Source organism: Lithobates pipiens, unplaced genomic scaffold, assembly GCF_037356315.1.
Source record: "Lithobates pipiens isolate NorthernLeopardFrog02 unplaced genomic scaffold, aLitPip1_a1.2 Scaffold_18, whole genome shotgun sequence".
NCBI classification, from domain to species: Eukaryota; Metazoa; Chordata; class Amphibia; order Anura; family Ranidae; genus Lithobates; species Lithobates pipiens.
In genome coordinates, this window is record NW_027507758.1 from 598,108,253 (window position 1) to 598,131,450 (window position 23,198).

Below are 23,198 nucleotides of genomic sequence, written 5' to 3' on the forward strand. Positions count from 1 at the left end.
GGAACGATTAGCTGGAACAGCTCTTTTGTGGACCTGATAGTAACAGCTAATGATGATGATGATGATGATGATGAAGAAAGACTAATCTGGCTGAGCTGTCCCTAAAATAGCAGCATACAGCGCTCTGTCCCTTTATCTAAACTGACAAAAGAAACTCAGGCTGCTGACCTAACACCTATACCAGTCCTGAAAAGAACTTTTGTGTACCAAATAGCTAGCGTTTTCTCTGTCCCTACTCCACACAGGATCCTTTCCCTACAGTGACAGAAGAAAGAATGTAAAATGGCCACCGGATCGGGTGTATTTATAGGTTAGGGGGAATGTCCAAGTGTCCATGAGCTGTCATGTCTCAATTGGTTGTCCTGTAACACATGATAAACGTGTCACGAAAGGTTAAAGTTCTTGTATACATTAAACACGTAAGTCCGCCGGGGCGAACGACGGAAAAAGGCGTTCGAACCCGCGGACGGCGAAAGTCGGAAATTCGCCGCGAAACGACCGCCGGGCGAACCGTTCGGCCATCACTAGTCAGAAGGTTCACCCAGTGGGCAGTAAAACTGATATACCTTCCCTGCCCGTGTTTGCTAGACCACGTGTCTGTGGTCAGATGTATCTTGGCACCGACACTGTGTGCCAGAGATACATTCACTTGCCGCTGAACATGGCCATATAGCTCTGGGATGCCCTTCTCTGAGAAATACTTCCTTCCTGGGACCTTCCATTGTGGTGTTCCAATGGCCACAAATTTGCGAAAGGCCTCCGAGTCCACCAGTTTATATGGCAGTAGTTGGCGGGCTATGAGTTCTGACAAGCCAGCCGCCAACCGTTGGGCAAGAGGGTTATCCGGCGTCATCATTTTTTTACGCTCAAACATTAGGCCCACGGAAGCCTGCCTTTTTGCAGAAAAATGTGAGCTTGGCGTGATGGAAGGTGGAGTGGAGGACAATTGTGAGGAGAGAGGAGAAGGAGAAGTAGAAGACGAGGCTGGACGGTGAGAGCCTGCAGTGTGGCTTTGTGTGTTCCGTTGCTCCCACTGGGCTCGGTGATGGCTGCTCATGTGCCTTCTTAAGGCGGTCGTCCCTAGGTGAGTATTGGGCTTACCGCGACTAACGCGTTGACTGCAAAGATTGCAGATGGCAACGCTATTGTCAGCAGCGGACACGTTAAAAAAAGCCCACACTGCGGAGCCATGTGCCGGTGTCCTGGGAGCGCCAGATGTGACCGTACATGGTCGATGACTCGCTCCTGATACATTTGCAGTCTGCTTTGTCCCTGCTGTGCAATGTAAGTCATTGCTGCTTCTCCTCCCTATCTGCTGGTCCATATCTCCCTCTGAACTCCCCTCCTCTTCCTCTCTTGTGGGCACCCACGTGACATCACTAGACACGTCATCATCAACGTCACCTTCCCCACCGCTATAAGTAGAGTAGGCAGCAACACCGGGGACCAACCTCCTCCTTGGGCTGATCTGGGTACTGGCGTCAGACTGCTGAGTAGCGCTTGTTGCTACCTCCTCTTCCTGATCCAATACCAAGAGTGGCTGCGCATCAGAAATGTCCTCTTGATATGGATCGGAAAATAATTCCAGTGACTCAAGCGGAAGGTATGTGGTGGTGGTGGTGGTGGTCGTGTTGTTGGTGGTAGTGTCTTTGGGGGTGCACATAGCAGAGAGTGAAGAAGAGGGTGCAGATCGAGAGGATGAGGAGGGTGCAGAAGAGTAAGGCTGAGCGAGCCACTCAACCAAGTCTGGTGCATCCTTTAAAGTAATTGAACGCACCTTCTGCAACTTCCCACTTTGGCTCAAGCCTGTTGCTCCTGCCCTACCCCTACCACCCCTGCGGAAGGGCCTGCCTCTTCCTCTGCATGTCATTTTTTAAATGACCCTGTGACAAAACTCTTAGTCCCTATACCGCTGAAGGACTGCTGCAGTATAGGTGAGCGGTCAGCAGTGGTGCACGTCAACCCTATCTATTGTGGACCTATAGCGGTCCTTACAGAACAGCAGACTGTACCGCACTCAAGCCTATGTACCGTAGCACCCTATACCAAGTTACCAGTCCTTATAAGAACTTTTGTGGACCAAGCAGGTTGTGTATTAGTGTTTAGCAGACTGTACGTCAGTCCCTATACCGCTGAAGGACTGCTGCAGTATAGGGCAGCGGTCAGCAGTGGTGCACGTCAACCCTATCTATTGTGGACCGATAGCGGTCCTTACAGAACAGCAGACTGTACCGCACTCAAGCCTATGTACCGTAGCACCCTATACCAAGTTACCAGTCCTTATAAGAACTTTTGTGGACCAAGCAGGTTGTGTATTAGTGTTTAGCAGACTGTACGTCAGTCCCTATACCGCTGAAGGACTGCTGCAGTATAGGGCAGCGGTCAGCAGTGGTGCACGTCAACCCTATCTATTGTGGACCGATAGCGGTCCTTACAGAACAGCAGACTGTATCGCACTCAAGCCTATGTACCGTAGCACCCTATACCAAGTTACCAGTCCTTATAAGAACTTTTGTGGACCAAGCAGGTTGTGTATTAGTGTTTAGCAGACTGTACGTCAGTCCCTATACCGCTGAAGGACTGCTGCAGTATAGGGCAGCGGTCAGCAGTGGTGCACGTCAACCCTATCTATTGTGGACCGATAGCGGTCCTTACAGAACAGCAGACTGTACCGCACTCAAGCCTATGTACCGTAGCACCCTATACCAAGTTACCAGTCCTTATAAGAACTTTTGTGGAACAAGCAGGTTGTGTGTTAGTGATTAGCAGACTGTACGTCAGTCCCTATACCGCTGAAGGACTGCTGCAGTATAGGTGAGCGGTCAGCAGTGGTGCACGTCAACCCTATCTATTGTGGACCGATAGCGGTCCTTACAGAACAGCAGACTGTACCGCACTCAAGCCTATGTACCGTAGCACCCTATACCAAGTTACCAGTCCTTATAAGAACTTTTGTGGACCAAGCAGGTTGTGTATTAGTGTTTAGCAGACTGTACGTCAGTCCCTATACCGCTGAAGGACTGCTGCAGTATAGGGCAGCGGTCAGCAGTGGTGCACGTCAACCCTATCTATTGTGGACCGATAGCGGTCCTTACAGAACAGCAGACTGTACCGCACTCAAGCCTATGTACCGTAGCACCCTATACCAAGTTACCAGTCCTTATAAGAACTTTTGTGGACCAAGCAGGTTGTGTATTAGTGTTTAGCAGACTGTACGTCAGTCCCTATACCGCTGAAGGACTGCTGCAGTATAGGGCAGCGGTCAGCAGTGGTGCACGTCAACCCTATCTATTGTGGACCGATAGCGGTCCTTACAGAACAGCAGACTGTACCGCACTCAAGCCTATGTACCGTAGCACCCTATACCAAGTTACCAGTCCTTATAAGAACTTTTGTGGAACAAGCAGGTTGTGTGTTAGTGATTAGCAGACTGTACGTCAGTCCCTATACCGCTGAAGGACTGCTGCAGTATAGGGCAGCGGTCAGCAGTGGTGCACGTCAACCCTATCTATTGTGGACCGATAGCGGTCCTTACAGAACAGCAGACTGTACCGCACTCAAGCCTATGTACCGTAGCACCCTATACCAAGTTACCAGTCCTTATAAGAACTTTTGTGGAACAAGCAGGTTGTGTGTTAGTGATTAGCAGACTGTACGTCAGTCCCTATACCGCTGAAGGACTGCTGCAGTATAGGTGAGCGGTCAGCAGTGGTGCACGTCAACCCTATCTATTGTGGACCGATAGCGGTCCTTACAGAACAGCAGACTGTACCGCACTCAAGCCTATGTACCGTAGCACCCTATACCAAGTTACCAGTCCTTATAAGAACTTTTGTGGAACAAGCAGGTTGTGTGTTAGTGATTAGCAGACTGTACGTCAGTCCCTATACCGCTGAAGGACTGCTGCAGTATAGGTGAGCGGTCAGCAGTGGTGCACGTCAACCCTATCTATTGTGGACCGATAGCGGTCCTTACAGAACAGCAGACTGTACCGCACTCAAGCCTATGTACCGTAGCACCCTATACCAAGTTACCAGTCCTTATAAGAACTTTTGTGGACCAAGCAGGTTGTGTATTAGTGTTTAGCAGACTGTACGTCAGTCCCTATACCGCTGAAGGACTGCTGCAGTATAGGGCAGCGGTCAGCAGTGGTGCACGTCAACCCTATCTATTGTGGACCGATAGCGGTCCTTACAGAACAGCAGACTGTACCGCACTCAAGCCTATGTACCGTAGCACCCTATACCAAGTTACCAGTCCTTATAAGAACTTTTGTGGAACAAGCAGGTTGTGTGTTAGTGATTAGCAGACTGTACGTCAGTCCCTATACCGCTGAAGGACTGCTGCAGTATAGGGCAGCGGTCAGCAGTGGTGCACGTCAACCCTATCTATTGTGGACCGATAGCGGTCCTTACAGAACAGCAGACTGTACCGCACTCAAGCCTATGTACCGTAGCACCCTATACCAAGTTACCAGTCCTTATAAGAACTTTTGTGGAACAAGCAGGTTGTGTGTTAGTGATTAGCAGACTGTACGTCAGTCCCTATACCGCTGAAGGACTGCTGCAGTATAGGTGAGCGGTCAGCAGTGGTGCACGTCAACCCTATCTATTGTGGACCGATAGCGGTCCTTACAGAACAGCAGACTGTACCGCACTCAAGCCTATGTACCGTAGCACCCTATACCAAGTTACCAGTCCTTATAAGAACTTTTGTGGACCAAGCAGGTTGTGTATTAGTGTTTAGCAGACTGTACGTCAGTCCCTATACCGCTGAAGGACTGCTGCAGTATAGGGCAGCGGTCAGCAGTGGTGCACGTCAACCCTATCTATTGTGGACCGATAGCGGTCCTTACAGAACAGCAGACTGTACCGCACTCAAGCCTATGTACCGTAGCACCCTATACCAAGTTACCAGTCCTTATAAGAACTTTTGTGGACCAAGCAGGTTGTGTATTAGTGTTTAGCAGACTGTACGTCAGTCCCTATACCGCTGAAGGACTGCTGCAGTATAGGGCAGCGGTCAGCAGTGGTGCACGTCAACCCTATCTATTGTGGACCGATAGCGGTCCTTACAGAACAGCAGACTGTACCGCACTCAAGCCTATGTACCGTAGCACCCTATACCAAGTTACCAGTCCTTATAAGAACTTTTGTGGAACAAGCAGGTTGTGTGTTAGTGATTAGCAGACTGTACGTCAGTCCCTATACCGCTGAAGGACTGCTGCAGTATAGGGCAGCGGTCAGCAGTGGTGCACGTCAACCCTATCTATTGTGGACCGATAGCGGTCCTTACAGAACAGCAGACTGTACCGCACTCAAGCCTATGTACCGTAGCACCCTATACCAAGTTACCAGTCCTTATAAGAACTTTTGTGGAACAAGCAGGTTGTGTGTTAGTGATTAGCAGACTGTACGTCAGTCCCTATACCGCTGAAGGACTGCTGCAGTATAGGTGAGCGGTCAGCAGTGGTGCACGTCAACCCTATCTATTGTGGACCGATAGCGGTCCTTACAGAACAGCAGACTGTACCGCACTCAAGCCTATGTACCGTAGCACCCTATACCAAGTTACCAGTCCTTATAAGAACTTTTGTGGAACAAGCAGGTTGTGTGTTAGTGATTAGCAGACTGTACGTCAGTCCCTATACCGCTGAAGGACTGCTGCAGTATAGGTGAGCGGTCAGCAGTGGTGCACGTCAACCCTATCTATTGTGGACCGATAGCGGTCCTTACAGAACAGCAGACTGTACCGCACTCAAGCCTATGTACCGTAGCACCCTATACCAAGTTACCAGTCCTTATAAGAACTTTTGTGGACCAAGCAGGTTGTGTATTAGTGTTTAGCAGACTGTATGTCAGTCCCTATACCGCTGAAGGACTGCTGCAGTATAGGGCAGCGGTCAGCAGTGGTGCACGTCAACCCTATCTATTGTGGACCGATAGCGGTCCTTACAGAACAGCAGACTGTACCGCACTCAAGCCTATGTACCGTAGCACCCTATACCAAGTTACCAGTCCTTATAAGAACTTTTGTGGAACAAGCAGGTTGTGTGTTAGTGATTAGCAGACTGTACGTCAGTCCCTATACCGCTGAAGGACTGCTGCAGTATAGGGCAGCGGTCAGCAGTGGTGCACGTCAACCCTATCTATTGTGGACCGATAGCGGTCCTTACAGAACAGCAGACTGTACCGCACTCAAGCCTATGTACCGTAGCACCCTATACCAAGTTACCAGTCCTTATAAGAACTTTTGTGGAACAAGCAGGTTGTGTGTTAGTGATTAGCAGACTGTACGTCAGTCCCTATACCGCTGAAGGACTGCTGCAGTATAGGTGAGCGGTCAGCAGTGGTGCACGTCAACCCTATCTATTGTGGACCGATAGCGGTCCTTACAGAACAGCAGACTGTACCGCACTCAAGCCTATGTACCGTAGCACCCTATACCAAGTTACCAGTCCTTATAAGAACTTTTGTGGACCAAGCAGGTTGTGTATTAGTGTTTAGCAGACTGTACGTCAGTCCCTATACCGCTGAAGGACTGCTGCAGTATAGGGCAGCGGTCAGCAGTGGTGCACGTCAACCCTATCTATTGTGGACCGATAGCGGTCCTTACAGAACAGCAGACTGTACCGCACTCAAGCCTATGTACCGTAGCACCCTATACCAAGTTACCAGTCCTTATAAGAACTTTTGTGGACCAAGCAGGTTGTGTATTAGTGTTTAGCAGACTGTACGTCAGTCCCTATACCGCTGAAGGACTGCTGCAGTATAGGGCAGCGGTCAGCAGTGGTGCACGTCAACCCTATCTATTGTGGACCGATAGCGGTCCTTACAGAACAGCAGACTGTACCGCACTCAAGCCTATGTACCGTAGCACCCTATACCAAGTTACCAGTCCTTATAAGAACTTTTGTGGAACAAGCAGGTTGTGTGTTAGTGATTAGCAGACTGTACGTCAGTCCCTATACCGCTGAAGGACTGCTGCAGTATAGGGCAGCGGTCAGCAGTGGTGCACGTCAACCCTATCTATTGTGGACCGATAGCGGTCCTTACAGAACAGCAGACTGTACCGCACTCAAGCCTATGTACCGTAGCACCCTATACCAAGTTACCAGTCCTTATAAGAACTTTTGTGGAACAAGTGAGTTGTGAATGTTTAGCAGACTGCAGCAGAAGGGCAGCAGTCAAGTATAATATCCTTTCTATATTTGGAAGAAAGAATATTATACATGTACAAGCCTATTACTGTACCACTGATACCAGTCCTGAAAAGAACCTTTGTGGAACTAATAATAACAGCAAGTCTTTAAAATTACCCTCACTGCCTGACAACACTGCTTCCTTCCTGTCCCTATACAAATTGGCAAAAAAAGAGAACGATTAGTGGTTACTGGAACAGCTCTTTTGTGGACCTTGATAGTAACAGCTAATGATGATGATGATGATGATGATGATGATGAAAGACTAATCTGGCTGTCCCTGTAGCATACACCGTCCTTTCCCTTTCTCTAAACTAACAAAAGACACTCAGGCTGCTGCAAGAATCAGCAGCACAGCAAACCTATCAACACCTAACACCTATACCAGTCCTGAAAAGAACTTTTGTGTACCAAATAGCTAGTGGTTTATCTCTCCCTACTCCACACAGGAACCTGTCCCTATCGTAACAGAAGAAAGAATGTAAAATGGCCACCGGATCGGGTGTATTTATAGGTTAGGGGGAATGTACAAGTGTCCATGTGCTGTCATGTCTCAATTGGCTGTCCTGTATCACATGATAAACGTGTCACCAAAGGTTAAAGTTCTTGTATACATTAAACACGTAAGTCCGCCGCGGCGAACGACGGAAAAAGGCGTTCGAACGTGCGGACCGCGAATGTCGGAAATTCGCCGCGAAACGACCGCCGGGCGAACCGTTCGGCCATCACTAGTCACCTGGTGCAGTAATACATGTTGTTACCCCACCCCAGGCATTGGGCAGGCTAGTGCATTGGCGCGGCTCTCCCCCCAACCTGCCACAGTGGATGGACCCGAGATGGGATTGGCGTGGTGGATGGAGACGGGATAAGGATGGTGGATGGAGTTAGAATGGGATTATGGAATGAATGGAGGTGGATGGAGCCGGGATAGGATTGAGGGGGGGGTGGATGGAGCCAGGATGGGATCGGGGTGGTGTATGGAGCTGGGATGGGATCAAGGCGGGGTGAATGGAGCCAAGATGGGATTGGGGTGGTGGATGGAGCCGGAATGGGATCAGGGGGGTGGATGGAGCAGGGTGGGATCAGGGTGGTTAATGGAGTGGGTTGGGTTTGGGGTGATGAATGGAGCTGGGATGCGATCAGGGTAGTGGATGGAGATATGTTGGGATCGGACTGGTGGATGGAGCTGGGATGGGATGGGGGGGTTGGATGGAGCGAGGATGGGATCGGGGGGTGGATGGAGCAGGATGGGATTGGGGGGTGGATGAAGCTGGGATGGTTTGGGGGGGTTGGATAGAGCCAGGATGGGAATGAGGAGATGGATGGAGTTGGGATGGGATCAGGGTGGTGGATGGAGCTATGATGGGATCGGACTGGTGGGTGGAGCTGGGGTGGGATCGAGGGTGGTGGATGGAGCCAGGATGGGATCAGGGGGTGGATGGAGCGGGATGGGTTTGGGGTGGTGGATGGAGCTGAGATGGGATCAGGAGGGGGGTTGGATGGAGCCAGGATGGGATTGGGGTGATGGATGGAGCCAGGATGGGATCGAGGCGGGGTGAATGGAACCAGGATTGGATCGGGGGGGGTGGATGGAGTAGGATGGGAACGGGGTGGTGGATGGAGCTGGGATGGAATCGGGGGGAGGGGTGGATGGGGCCAGGATGGAATCGGGGTGATGGATGGAGCTAGGAAGGAATCGGGGGGGGGGGTGGATGGGGCCAGGATGGAATCGGGTTGATGGGTGGAGCTGGGATGAGTTCAGGGTGGTGGATGGAGCTATGATGGGATCTGAGTGGTGGATGGAGCTTGGATGGGATTGGAGTGGTGGATGGAGCTGGGATGGAGGAGGTGGCTATAGTCCAGTTCCTGCAGGCTGCAGCTGAAGAGAGAGGCAATTGTGGGAGTGTGTGGGACGATCAGACCCAGGCAAGCTGTCTGTCAGTGCACTGTCTCTTCCTCACTACCTTCCCACACATCGAATGCAGCTGAGGGGATAGCGGAGATCCCGGAGGGGAAAGAGGGAGCCACAGTGCCCAGGGTCAGTCCAGGCCTTGTGTCACCCTTTGGCGGTTGTCACCCGGGTGCGGGCCACGCACCCCATCCCCCCATAGCGATGCCACTGTTGAGCTGGCCCACCCTTTGCAGCTATAACAGCTTCAACTCTTCTGGGCATACTGTCCACAAGGTTTAGGAGTGTGTCTATGGGAATGTTTGACCATTCTTCCAGAAGCGCATTTGTGAGGTCAGGCACCAATTTATCCGAAAGGTGATCTATCGGGTTGAGGTCAGGACTCTGTGTAGGCCAGTCAAGTTCCTCCACCACAAACTCGGTCATCCGTGTCTTTATAGACCTTGCTTTGTACACTGGTGCACAGTCATGTTGGAACAGGATGGAGCCATCTCCAACTGCTCCCACAAAGTTGGAAGCATGAAATTGCCCAAAATGTCTTGGTAGGAGTTCCCTTTACTGGACCTAAGGGGCCAGGCCCAATCCCTAAAAAACACCATAATCCCCCCTCCACCAAATGATTTGGACCAGTGCACAAAGCAAGGTCCATAAAGACATGGATGAGCGAGTTTAGCGGGGAGGAACTTGACTGGCCTGCACAGAGTCCTGACCTCAACCCGATAGAACACCTTTGGGATGAATTCGAGCGGAGACTGCGAGCCAGGCCTTCTCGTCCCAACATCAGTGCCTGACCTCACAAATGCGCTTCTGGAAGAATGGTCACACACACTCCTAAACCTTATGGACAGCCTTCTCAGAAGAGTTGATTTAGTCTTCTGATTTACTCAGAAGAGTTATAGCTGCAAAAGGGTGGACCAACTCAATATTGAACCCTCCGGACTAAGACTGGGATACCATTAAAGTTCATGTGCGTGTAAAGGCAGGTGTCCCAATACTTTTGGTAATATAATGTGTATAGTACTAAGCTTCGACAGGTGCAACAAGCTTCTTTGCACTTCTAGCATAAAATATAAAACATAGGCTGCATTCATATTTGCATAATGTGTCTATGCATGCGATAAATCATTAGTTAACATGTGTTACCTACCAGCCCCTCCCACCAGCCATGATCTACCTGCATTGCATAGAGAACTAGGGTTAGAAGTCCACATCAAAGTCCCCCCTTTCATCATAGGCCACATCTCAGCCCCCCCCCCCACATCAGGGTCCACATCAGAGACCCCCCTTATATTAGAGTCCACCTCAAAGCCTACATTTTTATTAGTGCCCCCCTTTACGGGAAGTTCTGTTAAAGGGAAAGTTCACCTTTACAGAAAAATCTGTAAGGTGAACTTACACAAAACCTCCTCCCCCCCCCCCAGTCCCGCTGACCTGCATGGTGGCGATCGCCCATTCTGAGCCCTGGTATAGCCGCCTCACAGCTTACGAACTTAGAAATCCCCGGAGCTTAATCTCCTAAACGTACCCCATCAGGAGGTATGTTTAGGAGCATTCTAACTGATCTACGCTGTCACATGGGAAGGCGCCAACCAATCAGAACCCGCGTAGCCCGTCCTCTCGGAGGAAGAAGATCAGAGAAAGCTGAGAAGATTTCTAAGTGTCAAAGCCGTGAGGCGGCTATACCGGGGCTCAGAACGGGCGATTTCTGTCATGCAGGTCAGCGGGAATGGGAGGGGGGGGGGAACGACGATGAGGAGGGGGATCTGTGTACGTTCACCTTACAGATTTTTCTGTAGAGGTGAACTTAAACTTTAAGGTTGCCACCTGTCTGGGATTCCATCCAGCCAGTATGGGTTTTGAATCATGTGCCCGGGTTTCAGACGGACTGCAACCCGGACACATTATTCAGACCGGACTGTGGCTCCCCAAGTAACCAAGATAGTCACACACAAATCTGTTGCTGTCTGGGAGCTGCGGGTGGCTGTCTAGGGGGCAGGTTCGGCATCACTGGAGGGGGGGCAGGTTTGGCATCACTGGGGGGGGCAGGTTCGGCATCACTGGGGGGGGCAGGTTCGGCATTACTGGGGGGGGCAGGTTCGCCATAACTGGGTGGGGCAGGTTTGGTATCACTGGGGGGTAGGTTTGGCATCACTGGGGGGGGGCAGGTTCAGCATCACTGGGGGGGGGGGCAGGTTCGGCATCACTGGGGGGCATCACTGGGGGGGGCAAGTTCGCATCGCTGTGGGGACACATTATTCAGACTGGACTGTGGCTCCCCAAGTAACCAAGACAGTCACACACAAATCTGTTGCTGTCTGGGAGCTGCGGGTGGCTGTCTGGAGGGCAGGTTCGGCATCACTGGGGGGGGGGGCAGGTTCGGCATTACTGGGGGGGCAGGTTCGGCATCACTGGGGGGGCAGGTTCGGCATCACTGGGGGGGACAGGTTCGGCATCACTGGGGGGGCAGGTTCGGCATCACTGTGGGGGCAGGTTTGGCATCACTGGGGGGGGGCAGGTTCGGCATCACTGGGGGGGCAGGTTCGGCGTCACTGTGGGGGCAGGTTTGGCATCACTGGGGGTGACAGGTTCGGCATCACTGGGGGGGCAGGTTTGGCATCACTGGGGGGGGCAGGTTCGGCATCACTGGGGGGGCAGGTTCGGCATAACTGTGGGGGCAGGTTCGGCATCACTGGGGGGGACAGGTTCGGCATCACTGGGGGGGCAGGTTCGGCATCACTGTGGGGGCAGGTTCGGCATCACTGGGGGGGGCAGGTTCGGCATCACTGGGGGGGCAGGTTCGGCATCACTGTGGGGGCAGGTTTGGCATCACTGGGGGGGACAGGTTCGGCATCACTGGGGGGGCAGGTTCGGCATCACTGTGGGGGCAGGTTCGGCATCACTGGGGGGGACAGGTTCGGCATCACTGGGGGGGCAGGTTCGGCATCACTGTGGGGGCAGGTTCGGCATCACTGGGGGGGCAGGTTCGGCATCACTGTGGGGGCAGGTTCGGCATCACTGGGGGGGACAGGTTCGGCATCACTGGGGGGGTAGGTTCGGCATCACTGTGGGGGCAGGTTCGGCATCACTGGGGGCACAGGGTGATGATGTCAGCAAGAGCAATTTGGCCACACCCACAGTTCGCTGTGGCACGTTATGCGCACCACATTACTACTCTCCTTGGGGCACCCAAAGGTGTCCTAGGCTGCTAAAGTGTTCGGGTTTGGCTCTAAGAAAAGGTGGCAACCCTAAGTTCTGTCCCCATGTGAATGCTGGGGCAACCACGTGATTGCTGGTGGACCTCTTCTCACCGGTAGTTAGACCTGTGTGGGAGCACAATGGGCCCACATTGAGGATGCGCCACTGACCCCATCTGCAGGACAGATGAACTCTTGTAGCGGGCCACAATTGGCTTGCAGGCCATGGTTTGGAGGCCCCTGATATAGAAGGTCCATCTTAGATGAGAGGGATGGAATCCATCTCCTGCGCTGTGATTGGAGGTCTTGGTGTTCTTCTCGGTACAGGCTGTACTGAGATTAGGGAGATGGAGCGAAGGGCGAGAGCAAAGTACCTGAGGACCTACTCGGATCTGACCATAAAACATCTAGTAGATGACACTGTTGTGTATTAGATGTTCTATGGTCAGATCCGAGTTCTTCGCCCCCTTTCTACACTCGTCTGTTTCCTGCCCGTCTCCCTATATATTCAATATCCTTGACGTTGGTTGGGTTGGTGATGTCTGCGGAAAAGGGAGATGTGACAGCTGTGGATGGAGAGGGAGCTGCAGAGACTCCACCAGATCGAAACTCAATCAGTGGATGCAGATATTTATCATCCCGACCCCTGACCACTGTCAGACGGGTCAGAGAGAATCCATCACATGGTGTAAAACTCCAAAGCACTGCTGGTCGTCCCTCACATGTCACATCATTCAGAGAGCATATTTCTGGTCCATTAGGGTCCAGATTAACTGAACATAACACATGAACGGGCTTCTTGTAAGTGGAGCTGACATCGGATTTAGCTGCGAAGTAATATGTCAGTGTAACTGAGATCACATTACTCCTCCCTCTCCAGAATGATGATGCCATCTTTGCTCAGGCATCATCCAGGGCCATCATCTACTTCCTGGACTTCCTGAACAGTTCTTGGCTGTGTTCACAAATGTCTGACACAGATCAGCCCCATGCTGTAGCCTTTCACCTTTGTAGGTTGCTACAAAGTTACAACCTGGTCACTTGAGGGTGGGAGACTTAAGAAATGCTTCATCCTGCCTGCAGAAGACCGTGCCATCAACTCAGCCTAGCCAAATTCACTGGAGTGGACCAATGGTGGCTTTTTAATAAAAAAAAAGTAAAATAAAATAAAATAAAAATATATTTGATCCCCAAGCAAAAGATTACTTAGTGCTTGGTGGAGAAACCCTTTTTGACAAGCACAGAGGTAAGACGCTTCTTGTAGTTGGTTACTAGGTTTGCACAAGTCTCGAGGGATTTTTGTCCACTCTTTTTTACAGATCTTCTCTAAGTCCTTAAAGAGGAAGTAAACCCTGATGAGTTTACTTCCTCTTCCATTCCCTGCAAAGGTAAAGCATAATGGACTACTATGCATCGCATCGCATCGCATCGCATAGTAGTCCATTATGTGTCACTTACCTGACACAGGAGCCAGCGATGTCACCGCTGTCCCCTGTAGTCCGGCGCATCCATCTTCTCGGTGGGTCTCGCCGCTCCGCCGCTGTCATTCAGCGAAGCCGCGATGACGTCACTCCTGCACATGCGCACAGGAGCCGCCACTCACGGCATATCGCCGTTGACTGCGGCGTGCTCAGTGCGCCTGCGCGCCGCTGTCTACGGCGCATATGCGCCGTAGACAGCGGTGCCTGTCTTTCGCCAATTATCTCCTAAACCGTGTAGGTTTAGGAGATATTTCTTGGACCTACAGGTAAGCCTTAATCTAGGCTTACCTGTAGGTCAAAGTTGGTTGTAAGGGTTTACAACCACTTTAAGGTTTCTTTGATGTCTCATGGCAACTCGAAGTTTGAGCTCCCTCCATAAATTTTCTATTAGATGAAGGTCTGGAGACTGGTTAGCCCACTCTATGACCTTAATGTGCTTCTTCTTGAGCCACTCTTTTGTTGCCTTGGTGGTATGTTTTAGGTCATTGTCATGCTGGAAGACCCATCCACGACCCATCTTCAGTGTTCTGGCTGAGAGAAGAAGGTTCTCATCCAAGATTTTACAACGCATGACCCCGTCCATTGGCCCCTCAATGCGGCAAAGTCAGCCTGTACCTTTAGCAGAGAAACAGCCCCAAAGCATATTGTTTCCACCTCTGTGCTTGATTGTAGGGATGGTGTTCATAGGGTCATAGTCAGCATTTTTCTTCCTCCAAACACAGCGAGTTGAGTTAATGCCAAAGAACTCAATTTTTGTCTCATCTGACCACAGCACTTTCTCCCAATCTTTTGCTGAATCATTTAGATGTTCAATGGCATGACTGTACATGTGCCATCTTGAGTAGGTAACTCGCCATGTTTGGAGGAAGAAAAATGTTGACTATGACCCTAAGAACACCATCCCTACAGTAAAGCACGATGATGGAAACATTATGCTTTGGGGTTGGTTCTCTGCTACAGGTACAGGCTGACTTTACCGCTTTGAGGGGCCAATGGACGGGGCCATGTATTGTAAAATCTTGGATGAGAACCTTCTTCCCTCAGCCAGAACACTGAATATGGGTCATTGATGGGTCTTCCAGCATGACAATGACCCAAAACATACCGCCAAGGCAACAAGGGAGTAGCTCAAGAATAAGGACATTAAGGTCAAGGCATGGCTTAGCCAGTCTCCAAACCTTAATTCTATAGAAAATTTATGGAGGGAGCTGAAACTTTAAGTTGCCAAGTGACAACCAAGTGCCAAGTGACAACCAAGTGCCAAGTGACAACCTTAAAGATTTAGAGAAGATCTGTAAAGAAGAGTGGACCAAATTCCCTCCTGAATTGTCTTACCTCTGTGCTTCCCAACAAGGGTTTCTCCAAGTACTAGGTCATGCGTTGCTTGGGGATCAAATGTTTATTTTATTCACTGAGCTGCAACTCAATTTATAGCATTTCTATAATTCGTTTTTTTCTGGATTTTTGGTTGAAATTATGTCTCTATCATTTAAAACATACCTATGATAAAAAAAATTATAGACCCTTAATTTCTTTGTAAGTGGGCAAACTTACAAAATCTGCAGGGGATAAAATAATTATTTTCCCCACTATATAGATACAGTATATCTAGATATATATCTAAATATACATTATATATATATATATATATATATATATATTACTGTTATTGTATATTGTGAAAGATATACATGCAGAAAAATACCCAGGACGTAGACACTTCGTGGTAATTACACATAGCCAATGAGAGCTCCATCTAGTGGCTTACTTGATCTGTGTTTAACACAATAAAATAAGCATGAACAAAAAAAAACAAGCATGTAAGAAGAAGATCATATTTAAAAAAAATAAAATAAGTCAAATATAAAAATAACTTACAATGTGTACTAAAAATATATTTTACTTTCCCATTAATACTGCCTGACACAGACCTAAAGCCCATTCTGTTTAAAGCAGAACTCCTGCCAAAATAACAAGATAAAAAAAGGAACAGCACATCAAAAAGATAAAATGACAAAACCAGCTTCTTGTATAATGATTCAATCCAGAGATTTGCCCGGCAGTACCATTTTTCTGCCACTAGATGGCCAGCATTATTCATTGCACTTCCTTTTGAGGAACCCACTCAAGCCTGTGACTGTACAGTGAAAGGAGAAGCAACACATGGATGATCTATTCTCTCTGTCACTTGGCTCTCTCCACCTATCAGCATGCTTCTTGTCAGAATATGAATTGATTGGCTACCCTCCCCCAGTCCCCTCCCCCAGTCTGAGCTCAGTTATACAGACATTGCTAAAAGACGATACCAGGTCACTTACATTGCTTGCATTTAAAAATGACATTAATGATGTTTAAATGATTCAAAATAATTTAATATATGTATGGATTTCAGCTTTGATTCGTTTTTAAAGGAGTGGGAAAGACTTAAAATTAGTGTTCGGACTTTATTTCTGTCTGTGACCCCATTGGGAAGATTTTCCCTCACTCCCTTTTTCTGTGACACCTTATAAAAAGAAGTAGGGTGATACTACTGAAAATGTTCTTTTGTCTGCATCGCCAGCGACTGTTCCATGTGCAGCTAAACTTTAGGCGGATATAAAAGACACACATTAGTGCAGCTCTGTATAGATTAATATATAATTACATGTATTTTTTCTTATTAGAAGCAGTGTAAGTGGGTGAATTTAACCGTGTCAGCCTCATGCAGTTCCTATACAGCAGGGTTGGAGTGTGAGAGAAAGAAGCAGCACAAGGAGCATTTGTGCTGACAAAGAGCATGCTGATAGGAAGAGAGAGAAAAGTGGTGGAGAGATGAGCGCACCACTGTGCTGCTTCTCTTTTCACCGACCAGTCCTGGGTTGGGGTGGATCCAGAAGGAGCTGGGCTCATAGGAAGTGGACTGAACGATGCTGGCCATAAGACTGAGGACATTTAGTCCCAGAAAAAAAGTACTATGGTTGAAATCTCTGGACTGGAGGGGAATATTGCGTGAGCAGCTGCTCTTGTTGATATTTAAGGGGCTGTTTTATATTGTTATGTTTTGGCTGGAGTTCTGCTTTAACGGATGGAGTCATATTAACGGTGAACACTGGAAGCCCTTGGGGCTTGATATGTGGTCTGCAACCACCTGAAACCCTGTGACATATATCCCAGAAACACACAACGGTAAAGTAAGAACTATGGCTGCTGTACTTACTTTGACAAGGCCATTCCATTCTTGGTAAGGACCTCATTCACCTCACTCAGCAGTATGCCGGCCTCCACCGTTATCTGCTTCTTCTCTTGGTCCACCTGGAGTATAAAGTGCAAGGAGTCACATCCATGTATTCTGCCATGCTGGAGCCATGGGGCCTAGTCTGTTACCCAGGTGTAAGCAGAGGTTCACAACCCTTTGTTGGGGAAAATCTTCCCCTGGGTGCAGGACCGTTTTTTAAGACAGGGCAAAAGGTGCAGCTGTCCTGAGCCCCATCATTATCGTGGAGCTCAAAGCAGCTGCCTCATAATTGCCAACTATCCTGGTTTAAATTCTCTTATTCCTTGAAGTTTTAGTCCCGTGCTGTGTCCCGATATCTGAGTGGGAAGTTCTGTTACTAATGCTGCCCAGCTGTGCTCTACATGATTCATAATTTGCCACAGTGTACTGTTTCATAACTAATCCCATCCCCTCCCCCAACACTGCCACTGATCCCAGCATTCCTAGGAGTTTTCTGTCTATTGATGGGTCCCCTCACCTCCCCAGTCCATGGTGTGCAGGCAGGGAGGAGATGATGTGCTGTAACCTCAAGCAACCAATCAGTGAGCAGTAATGCTATGCACCAACCTCTTGCAACCAATCATTGAGTGGTAAGGATATGCAGTAACCTCTAGGAACCAATCAGTGAGCAGTAATAATGTGCAGTAACCTCTAGAAACCAATCAGTGAGCAGTAATAATGTACAGTAACCTCTAGCAATCAACCAGTGAGCGGTATTGATGTACAGTAATCTCTAGCAACCAAACAATCAGAAGTCATGTGCTGTAACCTCTAGAAAATAAACAGTGACCCATAATGTGTGCTGTAACCTCTAGTAACCAGTCAGTGAGCAGTAATAATACACTGTAACCTCTGACAATCAATCGCAATCGCTACCTGATCTGATTCAGTAAACTGATTTTGAATCTAGCTGCTATTTATTGTATGTCTCAAAGCATGTGGAGAGCGAAATTGCATGTAAGGGGGCCCAAGGAAAAATTTGCCCAAGGTCCAATCAATATAAAAGACGACCCTGCCTGGGTGGATACTATGGATGGGGCTAGCTTGGTCCCTTTATAATCTAGGGCTGGGAGAGCTGGGGGCAGAGGTTGATGGGATGAAGGGTTGCCACCTTTTCTTCAAGCCAAACCCAAACACTTTAGCTGTGCACAACCAGGGGGGAAATGCTGTGGACTCTGGTGTAAAAAGGATCTCTGATGTAAGGGGATTTCTGTTCACCAAAGCCTCCACTTACATCACAGCTCCCAGCATTCCCCCTCAAATCAGGGTTCGCAAAGCCCCCACCCCTTACATCAGAGTCCGCAAAGCACCCTTTACATCTGAGTCACCTTACTGCAGCCAGCACTCTGGACTGTTGGCAACTCTGGTGATTAGGATGTACCTGGCCCATGTGCACACCTATGCACTTGGTGGTTGTGGTATTCAGTTACTTGGGGAGCCACGGTCTGGTCTAAATAATGTGTTCCAGTTTCAAGCGGTCTGACACATGATTCAAAACCCAGACTGTCCGGGTGAATCCTGGATGGGTGGCAACCCTAAGTTGACTACAGGACATGTAGGCTGGTAGTCCTTAAGGGTAGGCCCGATATAGGTCCCAATGGAGAACCTGTCTAAGGGGTTCTACAGTGAGGAACTGGATGTGCTGGTCAGTATCCCCATGTGTAAGTTGAATTCGAACTGTTCTGTGTTGCCAATGTCAGGTGCAAAGAGGCAGTAGGGAATTCATGTTGGAAAGAACTGTGGACCTCATTGCAGTTACAGTTAAACGTAAAAAAAGGCTGATTGTGTGGCTTTTTATTTATTTTGTGAGATGGGTCTCAGGTCAGGAGCATGTGAGTAAGCAAGATAATGGAGTTCCCCCAAATTATAGGGGCATGGTACCCTATTCTGTTCCTGTAACAAAATGGTAGCAAAATGGTCCGGTCTGAAAGTGGTTAAAGATGACCCTGCCTGGGTGGATACTATGGATGGGGCTAGCTGGGTCCCTTTATAATCTGGGGCTGGGAGAGCTGGGGGCAGAGGTTGATGGAAAGAAGGGTTGACACCTTTTCTTCAAGCCAAACCCAAACACTTTAGCTTTGGTTAGAGGAGGTCGGGAGGTGACATTGGCCAGCATGACCATTGCTGGCAACAAATCAATTCCCTTATAACAGGGGGGCCACATGCAGTCCTTAGGTACTTATTGGATGGCCCTTGGGACCCCCATACTTTCTTTACCTATGTGCTTACTTAAGCCAGCGAACATAACATTCTTGTAGTAGTTAATATACAGAGTGTAGCACTCTCCTACTTATGCTGCTAGGTTTCATAAGGCAAATTTAGATCTTTGGCTCTTCTGTATTTATTTGTGCTGTAATTGATTTATTTTGGGTTTCTCTGAGTTCTGCAAGTTGAGGGCCTCACCAGCGCCCATCAATTGAAGCCTACTAGACCCCATCAATGTAGCCCACCTGCGCTCATCAATGCAGCCTACCTGAACCCATCAGTGCAACTTCACCAGCGACCATCAAATGCAGCCTCATCAATGCCCATCAATGCAGCCTACTGGTGCCCATCGATTAATGTTTTCTTGCTTCCATTAATTTGGGAATCGGGACACAGACACAGTCCTCTGCTGCCTCTGACACTATGTGCGAATGGAGAGGTCGGCTGCCTGCTGATACTGAGACTTAGTTGCTTTCTGCAGAGAGAAGAGAGTAGGAACACCAGTGGCCAGGTGCCTTGGGTAGCATTGCACCCTAGGCGGCTGCCTAGTTTGCCTAGTGGTAGCCCCGGCCCTGCATTCATGTATTATGTGTGGCCGTATTGTGATGTCTAGGTCTACACTCAAGGCTCCCCTATATCAAGAAAATTTCCATCCACTGTGCTAGATAAATATCGGTGCTGCAAGTTTAGAGCCCCATGTCAACTATCTGTGTGCTTGCATGCCTCATTAGTAATTTCTTCATCCACTTCATCCAAGAACAAAAAGTTTCTTCTGCAGTCTTACAAATATGCTTTTCACGTTTCATCAACGCCGGCAATTTAAATGCGTTAATGTCCCTAATATTTTCAAACAGTAAAAGTTGGCATAAGAAACATTTGGAGGGTGGGGGAAAGTCATTGCCACTCATGCAGACTTCAATGTGTGGTGAATACTTCCCTTTGGGTTTGTGTGCAAGGGTGCTGAAAGTGCCCTCTCTCATGCTTCATCAGCTTTGGGATCTGAATTTCAAATGTGTATGAAAAAAGGGTCGTAGCTGCAATCTGAACTGAATCTTGTGGAAAGTTTACATGTCTGCAGAGCCCCTAGACATGTGATTATAGAAACATTACCAACTGAGCTACTACAACATACATGGCAGACAAATGACGACTAAATCACATGTTGCAGATATACAAATTCCGCCAAGTCAATTGCCTCTGAAATCATCAGTTGCTAGGACTGTTTAAAACCAATAAGATAAAAGTAGGACATACAGTATACTGATCAGAAACATGGTGCAGGAGAAGAAGAGTTTCACCCGAGATCTCTACTCATGCCCTATACCAGTGATGGCGAACCTTGGCACCCCAGATGTTTTGGAACTACATTTCCCATGATGCTCCAGTACACTGCAGAGTGCCAGAGCATCATGGGCAATGTAGTTCCAAAACATCTAGGGTGCCAAGGTTCGCCATCACTGCCCTATACACACGATCAGAAATTCCACCAGCAAAAGTCCGATGAGAGCTTTTGGTTGGAAATTCCGATCGTGTGTATGCTCCACCGGACTTTTGCTGGCAGAATTTCCACCAGCAAAAGACTGAGAGGCGGTTCTCTATTTTTCCGATGGAAAAAGTTCCGATCGAGAATTTGGATCGTCTGTAGCAATTCCGACACGCGAAATTCCTACGCATGCTCGGAAACAATTAGACGCATGCTCGGAAGCATTGAACTTAATTTTCTCAGCTCGTCGTGGTGTTGTATGTCACTGCGTTCTTGACGGTCGAAAGTTGCGAGAACTTTTGTGTGACCGTATGTATGCAAGCCAAGCTTGAGCGGAATTCCGTTGGAAAAACCATCCAAATTCCGCTCGTGTGTGCGGGGCATTAGAGTTAAAAAATCTGGTTTATAGGCATAGAGACAATTAAATTTTCCCAATCTTCTTACAGCAGCCATTCCTATCCAGGATTTCTCGAGAGCAGCCATTCCTATCCAGGGTTTCCCTAGAGCAGCCATTCCTACCCAGGGTCCCTCTAGAGATGGGAACGATGTTTGAGTCGAACGTAGAATAAACAAACATATGGGGCGCTCGCAGGACGATCGCCCGATAATGCACTGCAAAATCACAAAAATGCATTGAAGGCTGTTGATTGGCCAAAGCATGCACCTGGCCTGTATGCTTTAGCCAATCACTGTGCGATGTACAGTGAGAGCCACGATTGGCCAAAGGCAGGGTGCAAGTCCACGCCCCACACTATATAAGGCTGCTTACACGGCGGCCGTGTATAGTGTTTATGAATGGAGAGGCATTAGGCAGGGTAGTTAGTGGAGCGTGCAGTCAGTGCAGAATATATAATACAGTGTAGTCAGTGTAGTATATATAATACAGTGCAGAGTATATAGTGCAGTCAGTGTAGTGTATATAATACAGTGCGGAGTATATAGTGCAGTCAGTGTAGTGTACATAACGCAGTGCACAGTATATAATGCAGTCAGTGTAGTGTATATAATCCAGTACAGAGTATATAGTGCAGCCAGTGTAGCGTATATAATGTAGTGCAGAGTATATAATACAGTGCAGAGTATATAATACAGTGTATTGAAGTGGTTAATGGGAACCCTATATACTCTGGTATAGAGTTTAAGGGGAACGCCACACCAAAATTGAATTAAAAGAATCCATACCAGATCCTTATCCGAGAAAGCAGCCTGGCAGGCCAGGAAGGGGGGGATGAGCGAGTGCCCCCCGAACCATACCAGACCACTTGCCCTCAACAAGGGTGCCCCCCAAAGCACCGTGTCCCCATGTTGAAGGGCCTCTTCCCGACAACCCTGGCCGGTGGATGTCGGGGTCTGCGGGCGGGGGGCTTATCGGAATCTGGAAGCCCCCTTTAACAATATCAGACCACTTGCCCTCAACATAGGGGGGGTTCTTTAGCAGGTATCCAATAAATGAAAGGAAGACAAGCAGCAAAAAGTCTCAGTTAGTATAGGTGTTGTTGCTTTGGTGATATTTCTATACAAAGTTTAAATCCAAATGCTAAAGAACCCCCCATTTTTTGGGATTATGCTCATAGTTTTATTGGTATTTTCGACCTCCCTTCTCATCCTCCCTCCATCTGGGAATATTGAGAGGTGGCTTGCACCCTACCTGAGGTGGTGGAAAATACTAGGAGATGGACCTCTGGTTTGGGGAGCAATTGAAAGAATTCTTTAAGATATTATTCACCAAGTGTTCTCACAACTTGATATTATATAACATGTAATGTGACTTGCTGTTAAATATTAATTCTTTTATATGTGATTTTTCTTGTACACTGTTGCAGTATCTAACAGGATCTGAGACCCTGATGAAGCGAGTCAACCCAGGAAACGCTTTGGCTTTAAAAATCAGATCTCAAGGCCAGGACAACATCACCCTGGACAACTAGTTTGGCAATTTTTTTTTTTTTTTTAAAACAACATTTAAAAAAAAATTGTGTAATATTTTGAATAAAGATATTTCATTTTTATATAATTGATGGATTTATATAATTGTTTATTAGACCCAAGGAGGTACACTTAAAGTCCAAAACAACTATATATTTTTATATTTGCTCTTTCAGCTTTCAGGGATGGTACCTCCTTAAGGTCTGAATTGGATTACACTCTACCCCCCCACACACGACACTTTTACCATACACGGATATGAAATCACTCAGGAGACCCCACCCCTTTCTTTATAAGAGCTGTCGTTCGCCGGACCGGTCAGTCACAAAGCGGTGGAAACTTTTTTACTTAATTTTACCGAACTTGTGACTTGTTATAGTAGATAATGTGACATTCCTCTGTACTGCCTTTTCTCCAGAACTGATATTTTATTTATTTTTGTGTAAATCAAAGTAATTCTCCGCCGCAATTTAGAACATTTGCCGCCACTTCGACCCTGATGGCTCATCTCTTGCTGATAACGCAGCAGCCATTCTGGCTCGGGGA

General features: G+C 48.3%; 1 protein-coding gene across 1 annotated transcript in view; it reads right to left on the minus strand.

Moving 5' to 3' along the window:
* LOC143989183 (L-gulonolactone oxidase-like) overlaps positions 1 to 23,198 on the minus strand; it is a 195,542-nt gene that overhangs the window by 138,942 nt on the left and 33,402 nt on the right. Inside the window, exon 4 of the mRNA XM_077489222.1 lies at positions 16,982 to 17,076. Coding sequence (XP_077345348.1) covers positions 16,982 to 17,076 — 95 coding nt within the window. The remainder of the gene's footprint in view (positions 1 to 16,981; positions 17,077 to 23,198) is intronic.